This window comes from Malurus melanocephalus, unplaced genomic scaffold (assembly GCF_030028575.1).
Source record: "Malurus melanocephalus ecotype Western Australia unplaced genomic scaffold, MMel_1.1 scaffold_68, whole genome shotgun sequence".
NCBI lineage: Eukaryota > Metazoa > Chordata > Aves > Passeriformes > Maluridae > Malurus > Malurus melanocephalus.
In genome coordinates this window covers 1,395,957-1,412,616 of record NW_026623300.1, presented here as the reverse complement: position 1 = coordinate 1,412,616, position 16,660 = coordinate 1,395,957, and the positions used below count along the sequence as shown (strand labels likewise).

At 41.3% G+C, this 16,660-nt stretch overlaps 1 protein-coding gene across 1 annotated transcript in view; it reads right to left on the bottom strand.

Moving 5' to 3' along the window:
* Positions 1-16,660, bottom strand: part of BMPR1B (bone morphogenetic protein receptor type 1B) — a 222,490-nt gene that overhangs the window by 2,583 nt on the left and 203,247 nt on the right. The window contains exons 6-12 of the mRNA XM_057366581.1: positions 16,208-16,310; positions 10,195-10,291; positions 9,269-9,407; positions 4,374-4,566; positions 3,591-3,888; positions 1,212-1,387; positions 1-37 (exon numbers count right to left, since the gene is read on the bottom strand). The exon at positions 1-37 is cut by the window's left edge and continues 94 nt beyond it. Of these exons, the coding sequence (XP_057222564.1) occupies positions 1-37; positions 1,212-1,387; positions 3,591-3,888; positions 4,374-4,566; positions 9,269-9,407; positions 10,195-10,291; positions 16,208-16,310 (1,043 nt within the window). The remainder of the gene's footprint in view (positions 38-1,211; positions 1,388-3,590; positions 3,889-4,373; positions 4,567-9,268; positions 9,408-10,194; positions 10,292-16,207; positions 16,311-16,660) is intronic.

The window sequence follows — 16,660 nt, the reverse complement described above, 5'->3', positions numbered from 1 at the left end:
AGGTCATGGTACGGAAGCTGGTATTCCTCAACTATTCCTGGAAGAAGCAATGTCTGTCACTTGCAGAAAACAACTTCCACCCCTATCTGCCCCTCTCATTTTATAACAGACTGTTCAACAGCTGAGTGGACTTTTCCTGAGAAGCATTCCTCTCTCCTGGAAGTTTATTCCACAGTCAAGTTCTGATGTAACCACTGCCGTGTAAAGACTGTCCAGGTATCTTAATCCTAAAGTGTGGTTACTTGCCAAGTGAAACAGTTTCTACCCCTGCTGTCCACTCCAACAATCTCCCGTAAGTTCTCACAGAAAGCCCTATTAACATTGGGGCTGTATCAGAACAAACTGTCAGAGAATGAGCCTTGAGTTACTTTCCTTCTTATCAGCAGACCTGGAATATTTTAAAGGGCATTTCTGTGCCTTTTCAGAACATGGCAAGTACCACTCCTTGTGCACAGCAACAATGACAAAAACATTACAGATTTAATGTCACAACACTGCAATGCACCTCATCGGCTTTTAAACACAGGGATCCTGCTGCTCATCAGCAACATTCAGCTCCTCTAGGGAGACCATTCAGCACAATACTGCAGGATTTAAAGACCATGAAATATGGTGGAGGGAGCAGAGATGCAGGARAGACATGCTCTACTCCTGCCACCAAACTGGCACAAAGCTGCTACCAAGTCATTTCTCTACATTTAACTTTCTCAGCGGCAAAACAGAGGTAACAACACCCATCATTTCTGCACTACAMTGAGCTCTACGTGCAGAAAGAGGGAAATGAAGCACACTACAGGTATGACAGTGATGTAATAAGTGCCACTTCCCTGCGGTATTTTGCTCCTTGTCTTGTAAACAGATTATTTATTTCAAATAATAGTACAGCAAACCCCAAATTGCTTGTTCTCCTTTCATTTAATTCTAACTCTAAAATCACTGTTTTCTTTCTGCTAAATTAGCTGAATACCCCCAGTCCAGCAGAAACATGATGCCTTTGGAAAAGGTACCCAAATGAGCCCCATACTTCTTCAGTGGAGGCATCCACTGCCTTCAAATGAGCCATTAAAATAGAGCATATATCTCTGCTGTTGAGAGAGTTACCTGTATGGTTTACCCACACTTATTACTGCAAAAACAATTACCCAAAAAAAGGTGTAACAGCAGATTCGAGGTTCACTGACACAATTAAAAGTGATCTCCCAGCTCTTTACCTCCTGAGACACATCTCCTCGCTACCTCCCAAAGGATGAGTCCAAAACTGTACATATCAGCCATGATGTAGGACTGAAAGTGATTTCTGTTCAAGCTTTCATCCAGCACCTCGGGAGGCATATAACGTTTTGTTCCTACACGGGTATTTGGAGGGATGTCTACCTCATTTGTATCACTACAAGAAAAAGAAGGAGAAAAAAAGGGCAGTAAAGTGGCTTGAAAAGAAAGCAATTTAGATGGAAGAAGCAGTAAATTCACACCACATCCACTCTCAAACGAGGTCAAAAGTAATGCTTAATCTTAATGGAATAATTCTTGCAAGAAAAGCCTCTTAGTGTGAAGGCAGCCCTCCTTAAAAGGCTGACCYGCCCGAGGCGATGTTAAGCATTCAAATGCAGAACCACAATGGAGATAAGACTCAACGGGGATGCTGTAACATTTGTGGGATTTCATTAGCATTAGCCCGAGCTCTAATGTTAGTGATAACAATCAAATCTTCATTAAACGCTGTTTTCTTAACACACTCCACCACCTAATGCTTCAGTTGCAGCAATTAATGGGGATACTAAGTAGCTGGGGCAGTATCTCTCAGCCATAGCAAATCAGATCTGCAAGGAAGATGAATCTAACTATTATTTTTTGCATGCATTACGTTTGATCTCTCCCAACCTTTACACATCCAGATATGTAGACACAGAGAGATAAATGCATAAAACAATCTAAGGAAATGTGTCACACCTCACATGTTGACCAGAAGAGACAACATACGGGAAGAAAATTCCCATTAATTATGTGAATGGATTCTTGTTTTTCTTATCAAMTCAGATTCAGCTAGATTAGCTTCAATGTCTTTAAATACATTTGCTTAAAAAGGTCTGTTTTCCTTTCCTCAATTCAAAATGCACGCATTTTAAATATGATGGATATATCGAATACAGAATATTTCTGGAGTTTTCTTCATGTACAGCAATTTTTTTTTCACCTATTAAGAGAAACTGAAGCTGTGGTACATCCAGCCACCTATACAGTCATTAAATCATACATATGCTGGTGGCACTTCTATACACCTCCAAGAATGTAACATAAATCCAGTGACCTTGCAATATTTCAARTGAAATGGAAACACAAAGAATTATGGTGGAATCATTAACTTCAGCAGAGCACACCCCTTCCAACTATYTTCTGTTCCCTGTTGCTGCCTGAGAAATGCTGTCTAAGGAAGGATTCAGTATGAAAACAAGCCAAGTGCATAACATAAATTCCATCTGGAGTGTGAAAAATGCATATTTCACCTTCTTTTGTAACAGCACTTAGTGATTCCTAGCTCTTCCTAATTCACAGCTAAGCAGTGTGCTGCTCTGTACTTGCCAGGCAAAGTACACCTGCAAAGGGTGAATTTCTTCCCCAAAACTTTTGAATAGTCTATTTCCAAGTTGTTGTTTTCTGGGTCTCTGTTCCTCAAAGTAAAAATGTTTCTTTCTTGTCGCCTAAAGAAAGGTCAGGCTCACAAAGCAAAAGGCTCACCAAGAAACCTGGTAGGTAAGTGAATGGTAAAAGCAGCACACAAAAACTGCCTTTCCTTCCACTGAATAATTTCAGTTCAAGATTTGTACAGAACTCCTAAATTTTTTTTAATACTCCAGGGAGCGCACTGTTTCAAAGCTGACCTCTGAAACGGAAACCTTCAGTCTATATATTCTGGACACATTTCTGTGTACAGAAAAATCAGAGGCTTTGGAACACACGCCTCCACCACCASGACCACCGCTGAGAGCTCGAGCTCCTTTTGAACGGAGCTGTCAGAGAGCACTGTCTCCTTACGAATCCCAGGAGTGAGTACGTTCTACTTGTCTGCTCTTTCTAAGTTGTTTAAACACACGACCATTTTTTAAAATCAAATTTAAAAGCCATTTCAAAAATCAAATCTGTACTTTGGCAATTTGATTTGTAGGAAATGAAACAAAAGGCAKCCCAAATGGGGTCCTTTTCAATAAATCCTAGTTAGTAACTGGTGTAAATTATTAGTTATTTTTCTTAAGTTGAAAGTGAATTTTCATGGGACCAGACAAGCTGAATGCTTCAGTGACAAGCTCACTGACATGACTTCAGSCTTTTCACCAAGTGCTGGCAGTAGCTGTGCTGGACAGAGTGATGAAAACTGAACCTTTGTGCAAATGCAGCTGATGTGCTCAATTAAAAAGTGACTATTTACACACCTGCATGAGATGTTTTCACGGTGTCTCCCCACACAGGTACCCTCACACACAGGTGAGCAGAGTCCAGAGGGGGTGCACACCCACTGCAGGTGCTTGCTCACACTCAGTSGACAACTAAAGCAGCATTTGCATCTGAATAATCAACTTTTCATTTGGACTCACCTGATAAATTTCACAGCCAAGCCCAAATCTGCTATACAGCAGGTGCCGTTCTTTTTCACCAGGATATTCTTACTCTTTAGGTCACGRTGGGCAATGGCAGGTTTGCCCTGAGTGCTGAAGATCTCAGTGTGCAGGTGGCACAAGCCACTCACAGAGGAGTAAGCCAGCTTCAGCATGGCTTTTGTGTCCAAGGTAGTGGATTTTAGGTAATCATAAAGTGAGCCGTTCTCGTGGTAGTCAGTGATGAGATACAGCTGGGTCCAAGATCCTGTACCTTTAATATCTGCAGCAATGAATCCTTCAAAATAATAAAAAAAAAGGATATTTTCAAATACTTCTCATTGTTTCATTTTTGGTTTTTTTTTTTTTTTTTTTAATGTTTGGTTTTTTGTTTTTTTTTTCTGCTCAGATCTCTGAACTGTCATCCATTTCAGTAGTTTTATTTTAATAACATATTTAACTTCTTTCATTTTACTTCCATGCAACCATTCCTCACCTCTAGCCTTTCATATGCTTTCAGAAAGCCCAGATATGGAAGTACCAGTGGCTGAAACAGACACGTCATGTTTGGAGCAACAACCCCCAAGCCCCATTATTTTTTAACTTTTATTTATGTTTCAATAATCCTTGAAACAACTTTCCTTTGAGAAGCGCTGGGTGGCTAATTGCAGAGCACAGCAGGAAACAAAGCACATCGGAAAGGACATCAGATAGCAGCAAATACAAAACTGCTAATCTTAAAATCCTSCTTACTAGCAAATAATTCTCCTTCGTTTCACTCACCAAGAATATTTTCATGTCTCATCAGGACAGTCTGGTAGATTTCTGTTTCTCTGAACCAGCTGGCCTCCTCTGTGGTAAAAAACACTTTGACCGCTACCTTTTCTCCACGCCACTTTCCCATCCAGACCTCTCCGTAGCGACCTTTCCCAATCTGCTTCACCATCTGGATCTGCTTTGCGATGGTCCTTTGAACCTGYGAAATGCCAAGGCAGATCTTACACCTCGCTCAGGGGAAATCTCTGCATTCGCCTCCCTCCTTCTGTGTCTCCTCCCCACACGGACAGCCCAGAGAAGAGTGGGACACGCAGCTGTTGCGACACAGATTTCAGCACAGATTTCTGTTTTGTGACACAGATTTCAGCACAGATTTTTGTTGTGACACAGATTTCAGCACAGATTTCTGTTGTGACACAGATTTCAGCACAGATTTTTGTTGTGACACAGATTTCAGCACCCTCCTCATTTGCGGGTGCTTCCTGTTTCCTCCAGGACGCGCCGCTGGTGATCCCACCACCATGAAGAAACCTTTCCATGAATGCTCAAAATTAGGAAATTAAGTTAAATCGGTCTTTGCAAAGGAAATATTTGGCTCTGAACCTTGAAATTTTTATTTTTCCGTGGGACACAGTGCTTGGTAGAATTTCTTTTGTTGTTTTTGGAGAAGTTTTGACAGAAAATGCTCCTGGACACCTCAATGCAGCCCAAATTCCAAAGGTGTATGTAACACATTTTAATTAAAATAGAGATGTTTGTTACATACTCAACACTGCTAAGACTCAAAGCTAGGACTCACAAGAGTCAAAGACTTTTAGAGCTCCAAAATTTTTTTTTTTTTAAGGTCATACGTCGTACCACCTTCCTTGAAAATGCCATGCCTAATTATTTCAAAATATATCTTTGGTGTTAGGAACCTCCACCCACTCCTTACAGAGTTAAAACACACATGCAACAAAAAGCAATTTTCCCCCATAAAATGGACAGTGACAGACCCTACATAGCAGATGGACTGTCTACATTTAACAAGCTTTTACAGACACAAAATATCTTGGAGAAATGGAAACTAACATTCTCATCGGACTGGAGCACATCTGCAATCTTGTATTTTTAAAGGTTTACAAATAAAAAAGTTGCTGCAACACAAGTCACTAGTGTTTGTGGCTGCCTCAGCCTCACCCTAATGACACAGCAGATCAAAATGTCACCCTCTCGTGCTACAGCACTGCCAGCTCAATCCACARCTAATGGTTTTTTGTTTGGTAGGATCTGGTAAGATTTTGAAAGAATTTTGCTGCCAATGCAAGGAGATTTTCATYTGGCCCAAGCAACTGGCAACATCTGGACAAGCTCAAATTCATGGTGTCTTGCTAGGTTTTACCACCATCCAGATACAAATCTCCAGTTTATTGCAGCAAGTGCATCTAACTGCACTGTCTGAATCCCTACRAAATCATATTCATTTCATGCAATCCAAARTATTTTTGCAATCTTGGCTGACAMAAATGYRCAAAWCTTGATTCTTTAAATCATTTGCTTCCTTTGTAAAGCTTGGGAGGTCCAGTGGAAACCACCAGTTTGGTAATGCCACAACCCCACTGCAACATGAATGTGCATCCAAAGACAAACTCAAAACCTACTAGGTCAGGATGATCATCATTCATTTTGTAGTAAACCACTGGTTTTGATATCAGACAATTTCAAGAAGCAAAATGTACARTGGTATTTATGCAAAGCTATTTCAAATGTTTCAGCTTTCTTCTTCTGTCATTTAAACAGGATTCCATCTTTCCAGCCCTGAACTGTATTATTATTAGACTTTCAAGATGGYAGCTTCAGTGCCATTATTTTTGATTAACAGCAGTGCAAGCCAACAATAGAGACTAGCCTAAATTTTTTAAGTTGATTTATTATTTTTTATATTCTCATATAGTGATTGAACAATAKTTATATTACACTGGAATTTTGCTGTAAGATTTTGTAATGTCATTTCAGCATTGTTGCTTTCTATTTTGCCCATTTTAAAAATGCATCCTGAACAATAATGTGGTTATATCAAATAACTTAATTTGTGTAAATAAATGTAATGGCATCATAAAGTACATGCAATTACAATACTTAATGATGAAAAGTTCTTTATTAAATTACATTAAGAAAATGAAAAACACATTTCTGTTATGGGTTTTCAGGCGGCAGAATACTATGTGAAAGRCCTTAACCTGGTTTTGTCTTGCTAGAACTGGTCAAATGATTTCCTATGAACAATTTATTTTATTTTAAGGAATTCAGCTCTTTCTTGAATCATAAACTGATTAGGATTTCTAAAACAAATAGGTTAATCAAAATGGTTGGATGAACTGATTTCATAAGCATGCTGACTGATGAGTTCCTGTGGATTATTTACACTGAGTGGGGCKGCATTTATTTTATTTCTTTTAAAATCTGTGTATTTTGCTGCTTGAGTTCCAATAAGCAGCCAGGTAAGGTTACATGACCTTTTCTTTCCTCCCCTCTCCCTGAGTGGAATCCAATTACCAACTATTTCTACCTTCCTGGCATTCAGCTAAATGTGTTCAGCTACTGCAGATGAAAATTTAGACAGTCCAACCTTTTGTAAATTTAATCTTTTGAACAGAGAATTCATACCTATGGCTGGGATGCAGTCCCTTGACAAGCAAAGTTCATTGGAAAGGAAATTAGGAAAAAAAAATGTGTGAGAAGGCAGAGACTGAACTGTAGYTCAGCAAACTCTTCAGACAGATCACTTGCAGCATTTGACCTGCAGGAAACTCCTCTGTCAGAGGTACAGACAGGTCAGGAGAAAGATCATTTGTTGAACATCATCATATTGACAAATTCTTGGTTAATACTTGTTTTGGGTATAGTATTTGTGCCCATTAGAATAAATGTTCTACACAGAAGAAAAACATTACCGGTTAGCATAAAATGACATTTTGCATTAAATTTGCATCTGACTGTCCTGAAATTATAACTTTGGATATTTCAGTGTTTGCTTAAGAAACAAAGTTGAAAATGAACCTTGCACAACACATCCTGGAGCATTATTGCTGGGCACTTTTGTACATTTGTTTCAGGCATGGGCCCTGAGGTATTCCCTGTGCATTTCTGGTGAACTCATTATTGGCTGTAGCTGTCTGGGAAATGCAGCAAACATCTACTGCCAAGTGCAAAATCCATTTTCTTCTCTYGCACCCAAAATCACTACAGAAGGAGATTAAGTCTAGGGGAAAAAAAAATGGTGTGCATGTTTTGTAAGCAAAGGGAGGGGGAAGAATTCCTTGAGGAAAAACACTTGCTGCAGTGGCTGCAAAGTCTCCAGGCTCGAGAGAGGTGAACTGACAGAAGGCTGGATGGGCTCTGCCTCATGGAACAGCTCTGAGAGCTGCTGAGCAATGACCCAGCTGGGGTATCACCTCAGCCCCCACAGCAGAAATCAGCACAAGTTGGTTTTCCTGTCCCCTTTTTCTCCTGAGGACATCAGGGAGACCACAAATCCCTCCTTCAAACTGCTCACTGGGACAGAGGAAGGCACAAAGAACAAGCAGTCATAACCAGTTTTGCTACATCTTTTTTGGGATCCTGGGATGAAGGATTGAGCCATGCAATTCTAGAGATGCCCCATGGCACCTTCTGCCCCCACAGGCTGCTAGAAACACATCCTCTCAGAGAAGTACAACCAAGTTCCCCATATTTTCTCTAAATTATTACATTTTTTTCTGTCATTGTAACAGGTGGAGCACCAAGTGCAGACWMAGACCTTGATGTGGCAGGTGTTGTGGAAAAAAAAAACCAAAACATAAAACGAAACCCAATGCAAAAAAGGAAGAATCCCTCTCAATTAAATCAACTGGAAACTCATTAGGAAAAGTTCTAAACTGTACATAGAATCTTTCCCTTTCCATGGATGCTAGAAGGACATTAGGAAGGGATATGACAGAGCTTTCTTAAAGCCAAGTGAAAACTCAGACTGTTGCTTCATTTTTAAGGAAATATAAAACTTCCCAATTAATTTCTTCTTTAGGTTGTGTAAAAAAAAGATGTGTGGGCAAAAATCAGACAGATAATACAGTTTCCAGTACTGGAAACTGGACAACACCTACAGCAGCAGCATCACTACAAACTAATAGGTTTGGGAGACAAGAGGGACATACCCACGCTGAAAAATAAAAATGAAATCTMATTCATTTTCACACAGGCATTTTAAATAAGTAACCTAGCTTTTATATAATTCATGATCCCCGGAAACAAAACCCCCTGGTGAACAGAACTATTTTGCCACAGAAGGTTTTGCCTTTTTAGCAGGATGGAATCTGCTCAGAAACAATCATGAACTCCATCTCTGTGCCTTTAACCTTTGAGACTGCCACACTGCAAGGAAAAAAAATCCCCCTTGACTTCTGAATGCAAAGTGAAGCCTACAAATCAAAAGTTTGACAAGTTACAGTTCCCTTTAGAAAAAGATGATGTGTCAGTGTGTGAAACCTGACTGTGCATTGCACATACAAAGGAAGAAAACAAGGTCAGTGGGGCATATGCTGCCCTGTGCACTGGAGTAAATCCTGATGTACCTCCATGAGCTCTCTTAGCCTGTACTTACCTCATGGTAGTATCGAAAATAAAAAATGAGCTGAGGTAAGAAAATAACCCTAAGCATTTTTGGCTTAGTTCATGCGAAAAGAAAAAAAAAAATATAGTCTCCTGTTTCTAAAAGTAGCTGTTCTCCACCTTAAATCCCCGTCATTTCTGCTAAAAAAAAAAAAAAAAAAAAAACCAAAAACCTATAACAACAACTGAGGACATACAAATGTTAATTTTGTGCCTCTCCTCCTTCTACTCATTTTTGCCTTTGAAACGTGCATTAAACAGTGCTGCCTCCTTACCAGGAGAGGGAGCCCGGACCCGCTCCCTGAGCTCTGGGACTGCTCGATCAAATCCTTCAGGGACTCTCCAGGGGGAATGTAGGTCTCATCCTGCTCCAGCCCGATGCTGTAGTGGGGCCGYGTCTCTTGGCGCTTGTATCTGGCATTTTACATGAAAATGAAATGAGTTTGGAATACAWTGAGCACGCGTGCAGTGAATAATGCACATCGTCCTTCATTTGTASACTAACAGCTTTCTCGGCTTCCCTGAGGAATACACTGGACTTGCCRGCCAAAACATTTAATTTTATTTTTAGTAACCGTTTTCAGCATCAAAACTCTAAGTGTAACACTCAAAGGCCACGCAGTCTGGGGTAAGTTTGCAAAGCAACCAAATGTTTTCCTTTCAGAAACTTAAATATGTCTAAAACACCGACCAAGTAAATAACTTCTATTTTACTGTCTGCAGTGCATTTTTAGGAGCCAGAGGAGGTAAGGTCATGGAATACTGGACKACGTAAAAAACATGGCAAATTATTAAAATATAATGTATGTAGTTTATGATAACATTCTAGACATGTCTACTGACATTTCTATTGTCTTCTTTTTTTTTGACAAGTTCTCCATCACATAACCAAATTCAGAAGCCTCAGATTTATTTCCCCTATACAAAAACTGTCCTTTGGCCCTCTCAGTAAAGAATAATCTGCATTTCTACCTGAATGGCTTTTTTGAATATTGAGTGAAAGATCCTATATGAAAGATATCACACAGGTATACCTGCGAGTAGCATGAATAAAATACAAATTTTTTTTCACAATATAAAATTACAGCTTCTCATTTCTTTTCTTTAAGGTTCATTTCTATTTCTTTTCTAATTCTGAAGTCTATAAAAAGATAAATGTTGGAAGGAACATTAACAAGCTGCCACAATATTCCTTATTTACCTGAAGTAGCAGAATATGATGATAAGCACCAGAAGGATGCTGCAAACAGTCACTGAGATCAGCAGGGCCTTGTGGTGAATGTTTCCTTCAGCAAAGTCTGGGGTTAAAAAAACAAAAAAGGAGGAAAATTTAGAAAGGGAGATGGTACGAAGTCGGTGTCAGAAGTGCACCGAGCACAAGATCATTTCCGCTCTTTTCTAATGAATTCCTGTGCAAGATGCCCCTGGATTCCCCAGGCATTTCGTGTGCTTCCTCTTTGACCCTCACTGACCATGACAGAACACACAACTCCAAAATTGTTTTTTCAGCCCTCACTCAGGTAAAACATTGCCTTGATTTGCAGTTCTCTGGCTCTGAATGAAAAATCCATCAAGACTGGTAGCTCTGGGACTTACCCTGAATGATCAGCCAGGACATGTGAGAATTACTGCCTTTTTTAAACACTTGCATTAAGTAGCATCCTACTGTTACTTAAAAAAGAAAAAAATARTCAAACTGCATTTATCCTAGAAGGGAAGACACAGCAAGACCATTCAAATCTCCAAGAAGCCAGGCCATGAGAGGTCCTGAAAGTATGTTTCCACTATTACAGAAGAGTTCTTCTCTCAGATCCTATTTTAAACACCTGAGCAGGAATTTTCYTCTCCATTTTCTCTACAGCAGCCCTGTGTGCCAGCAAGTTCTTCCCATGCTGGTGGGCAAAACTACCCTTCCTGCAGCTTTTCTGGAAAACACTTGGAAAATAAAACGTTCAAGTAACTTGTAGAAAATGCTGTTACATAAAAGCTATTAAAATGTTTCAGTCACCCTTTGTAKGGCACACTCATATTCCCCTTTAAAGTGTAACATTAATCTCCAAATTTGTATTCTCAGCTCAGGCAAGCCAGTCTGACCTTYATGCATGTTTCTCTGCTGAAAAACAAAGACATCCAGCCCTATTCTTTTTCAACCTTCCCCACCACCCAAATTCTCCAAATTACAGTATTTCGCTATGTACATACACAAACCACCTCCCCAATAATGGGATAATGCAAATGAGGGCCATGTTTTGTGAAGCTCTTCCCGCCCTGCTGTCTTGCATCTTTCACTCGAACGCCTGACACGTCGCAGAATGCAAGAAATCCATCCTTACTGACTCATCCTGCAACGACGCTATTATGTTTCAGATTTACAAGGGTAATGAGATGAGGAGATTCCTAAGGGACTCTTAGTTTACTGTCACACTCTTATTTTAAAGATCTAGTTCATCTCTTAAGTTTTTTTACTCCCAAACAATGCCTTTCCTTCTCTTTTCCACCACARAGATTACCTACCCACGCCCCTTTTGATCAGACTGGTCATGTTTTAACCTGCCATTACCTACACCGACAATGCAAACATCCAGGACGTGGCTGATGCCTTTGAAAGGAGACTCTGACATGGTGTCTACCAGAAAACACTCCAGCCCAWCCTTCTGCTTGCCACAGCAGATTTATCCCTGGCCTGCCACTCCAAGAGGGCTGTGAGTCAAAACTGAGAGCCCACCAGGGAATCCAGAGCTCTCTCACTCGGCAGGACTGAGGGCTCTGGTTTGTGCTTCATCAGCAGCCTGTGTCAGCCACCAYCTCCCTCTAAAATGTGTGTTTCAGATGTCACAGCCCATCAGATGAACAAACAGAATTTTATACTGTTTGTATAACATTTTATACCCGGGAGAAACCCAGGTAACTGCCCASAGCAAGGGTGTTCCCATTCACAGAGTATGGCATGATGGAAACCAGGCTTTTGTGCTCAGCAGTAACAAAAGCTGATGTCAGACACAGGGGAAACCACTCAGATCTTGCTCATTCTTGTATCTGCTAGATGTGAAAGCCATGAAAATCTGTGCATTTCTGCACACACACAATGTTGCCCATGAGCTTGTTCACGCTGTGTGTGTACATTTGGAGAGGGATGATAAATCCCTCTGCTGAGATCTTGAATCAAATTCCCACCATTTTCATGGTTTAAGTGATCCAAACCTTATGCTCAGTGTTTCTAATGGTTTCTGCCACTCAGGAAAATAAACAAACGTGGTTTGGTTTTCCCAGAGGCCAGATGGCATTTTGGAAGTGCTGTGCCACTCTCARATGACCTTCAGGCTCCAACACCACAAAATTCTTTGGGTACCCAAGTGCAATTATGTGAAGCAAGTGCAAGGAAAGCATGGATGACATAAAGAATATGTCCTGACCTCCTTGCTGGGAGCAGCTGACACAGAATGTGACCAGATGCAGGCCTGACCCCCTTTGGTGGGTGGCGTCCCCCATGCTGACAGTGGCACAGCACAGGCACACAAYGGGCTCTCACAGGAGGAGACAACAAGACCCATGAGCCTTTTTATTTATTTGGCTATTTATGATGAGAGGCAATACTTGATAGTGAGTGAGCTATTGTGCCACCTTTCAAACRCATCTTTAAAGCATTCTGGCAGAATTTCATGTGCTTGCTCACTTGAGGATTTCATAAACCTGCGGGTGTATGGACAAGGCAAGATTAGGTGTGCGCCCCCATCCTTACACCAGCAATGCCTGCTTGTTCTGCTGCACTGAACCAGGATGACACTGCTGGATTTCTCCTGCTCTTCCAGCCCACGGAGCTGCAGGACAGATCTCCCTTCCCTGCACAGCCAGGTGGASGCATGGGGCAGATGGGCTGCGAGCCTGCCTGGTGACTTTTCTGTGGGCTCTGCAGTGGGTTCTGGCCAGTGCCAGTTTAGGTGACGATGTACCCCGTCCTTGGAGAAGCCCAGCCCTGTGCTTTCCACTGTTGTGTTACCTGGAAACTGCGAGGTGCCAGGCAGCAGGGGTWGGAGAATAAGCAGCAGCCTCCAGGCAGGCAGAGTGAGCGATTACCGGGGTGGGAAGCACAAAACAAACGCACTTTGGGCTTTGGGAAGCTTCTTCACATACCTTGGCAGGCTGACAGCACAAAGCCCAGTAAACAGCAYGCTAACAGCTCCACGCTGTAGGGAAACCGTGGTGTCAGAGGGGAGCTCGGCAACACCGAATTGCCCCTCAGTTCTTCTCCTGCCATTTCCCCCTCCTCCACCGCTCATTTCCCTCACTCATCTGCAGGACCACGCTGAGGAGTGCATTGAAAATGCCACCCAGCAGGTTCAGAAGTCAGCATATCAAAGGGAGAGGAGGTTCTCCTCCCACCCAAGGTCCCTSCAGTTCAGAACGCTACAGTTCTCCRAGTAAAAAGGGCAGTGAAATCTGAGGCGTGGAGGCTGTGTGCRCACATCAAACCCCATCATTCCTCCAATCATTCCCTTGCCCATTCATCACTGGCTGTACAGGCAGGGAGCCAGACACGGTGGCACCACCACTTCTGCTTATATAGGCTCTAAATCAGTAAAGACATATTTCTTCTTCTGGCTGGTCTCAGCCTGTGCTTTTGCTGGGATTTCCAGGAATATCTTTTATTGTWTAAAGCAGAGGTGTTATATCAGACCCAATTATGATTTTCATTTCCTTATTAAGACAGATGTATAGCTGGCACAAGGATGTAATGGTTTCTCTGGGATATTTTATCCTGCTATTTCTGTACCAAGATGAGCTCAAAACTTAGGCTTAGGTGTTGTTTCTTCCATCTTACTTAACAAGGCTTGCTTTGAGCAGTGTTAATTTTTCTAGCTCTCACTTTCACATATGTGGTCCTCCTGTCCTTCCAGGGGGGAGAGAAGGAGGATAGGGTGTGGCATAAATCTTGCCTCGCAGCTCATGCCAGGTCTGGAAAAGCACTCAGAGAACACAAGTCACTTGCTCTGTAGCTGTTACCTTGGTGCACAGGTCAGTCTTCAGTTCAACAACCCCTGACCTGCAGCTGCATGCTCTCCCTAGGCTTTGCTTCCCATGAGGAACCACCTCAGACACTGAGTTCATCAGAAACCACATTTCTGTTTGTTTTTTAAATGCTGAGGAGCACACATATCTTTCCCAGAGGCCAGAGGGCCAGAAGGTTATTCCAAGMAGCTTGKTKTTRAGGTTATTCCAAGAAGCTTGTTTTTAAATTCACCTCTCTTTCTTTGCACTTACAGTGTATATTAAATTTGATACACGATTCTAACATTACCCAGTCACAGCCTAATCTGAATGTTTCCAGTAGAGACAACTATTACAGCCGTAGCACTGGGCACTGGCATGTGTTTGTACACAGTATTTGTACCTATTTGCAGGGAGAATAGGTACAAACYATGGCTTTTTTTCCTGAGGTTTCAAGTAGGMTACAGMAGCGACAAATTARAACAGGCCTGGCACCCAGAATTACRYATTTACTTAAGGATTTAATAAAGGTGATGACTTCAGCCCTGCTCAGCCACATTTATTGAAGCAGTTCCTGATATGCATTTCTACAAAACACGGTCAGGGTACTGGTACTGTGAGAGCTTATTTAAAACAAAAATCTTCAGAATATGTTGAGTGACTACATCACCTTTTGTGTGTCATGCTAAAATAGTCAACTTTGCAACATCAGCTAGAACCCTGCTCCAACTGCCTGAAATTCTTATTTTAAAAAATATTCTCTCTGCTATTTAATGGGTCTGTCACCATGGTTCCCAAGTGACACTTTATTTACCCTTTATATACACAGAACAAATTCAACATCTATCCGAACAACTTCTGCCACTACCAAAAACTTGTTTTATTGCTTTCTGTTTAAGTAGCAGACAGTATTGCCAAATAACTAAAATCTTAGTAAGATGGATGTCTAGYGTTAGGCACTGATTCAGTATCTTTAAGTAGTTTTAATGTAGAATAAACTCAGTAGTAGCAAGAAGAAATCATGGCAGTGTTTTCCAAACYGATATTTAATGAAAGACTAAGTAAGTGTGAACAAATATTGACTTTTCTTTTTGGATCTTCTCTCTCAGTCCAAAGAACTTTTAAAAATTAAATAAACCAACACAGTAGTACATAACTCTTCTGCTGGAAGCCAGAATTTTATGAGGTTCCAGTGCCTTAATGCCTTGCTAGTAAACAGTGCAGTATTTACACACTGCTCTCCCAAGGGCTGACTCTGCAGCCCATCTGTGCACAATCTCACAGGCCTGGAGGGAACAGCTCTCATGAGTGAAGGCTTTCCTCCAGCTCACATCTGTGCAGGGATCTGCTGCTTGTGAAACCAGGAGCGCATCTGCGCACCGATCTGCATCTTAAACACAGAATGCCACCATCATTAACTCTTCTGCAACTCTGAACTGGCTCAATGCTGACTACCACAATTCCTGCCAATGCCAAGAGTTAACTGTGGATTAATTTACACTTACTTAGGAATACACTTCTATAAAATGCATTCCGAACATCCAGACAAAAATAGTTTTACCAGCTTTCAGTAASTGATGTTTAAACAAACCAACCAAAATAATAAAACCTTACCTCAGCATCTACTAAGTTAATACACAYCCATTTGCTTTCAAATAATTTCATTTTTAAAAGGTGTATGAGTTCTTACTCTACATTCCTTTTTCAGCTACATTTTTCACATAAAAATTGTACTTTAGTGAGCTGTTACAGTCCTAGTGCTGGATGATGAGGTCTTTCAAAGAAGAAAAACTCAGCAGACTTGAGTCAACTTGAACTGACTGATTTACCACTGCAGACCTGATCCTTGATGTATATGCAGTTATGAACACTGGAGAGGCTTAGCACTTATCAGGCTAAAAAAATACTCATCAAGAGCCATGCTCTGTCATGACCAGCCTAGATGATCTCTGAGATGATCTCTGGTATCTCAGCAGGTCTGTGCTAGGACAGGATCAYGAGACTAACACATCTTATGTTTGCTGCATGAGTGCAGCAGAAACAGCTGCAAACAGCAGCAACCACAGGTCAAGGCACCACTCCCCACAACCTGCAGGAATGAAGTGGCACTGTTTCATGCTGTTCATTGATCTAATCACATCCATTTGACCAGGGCTCTGTTGTTCCCTTAGGTACAAAGACCAACAGCAAGAAGAAATCCAATTAGGACTGGATTTTGTTCCACTTACCTCGGTTCTTCAGTGGTGGCAGCGTAGGGTGAAGGTGTTTGTTACAGTAATCTTGGCCTGTGCAACATTCAATGGATCTTCTTTGGTGTGGAATAGGAGTGTCCTGCAACACGGAATTTGATAGAAAGCAAATCATTACCTGTGCTGTAAATATCCATGGTCATTCTTGGCACTTGACAGATGTGCTTGCAAGCTGGACTGCAATCTGATTTCTAGGACGTGCAGTAAGGATTTCTGCCARCCAGCATATCCAGCAGTATTTCATCTAGATAATTATGACATTAATTCACTCTTAACTTACTCCTGTTGGTGCCTTGATGCTGCAGAAGGGACTGACTTTCTTTAATGAAGAACTTTCTTAATGAAGAACTGTGAAAGTCACATACATCCATCAGTTCGACTCACACAGAAAAATAAGTTAATATGGGTATCCAAAACAGGTTAGCCAGACTA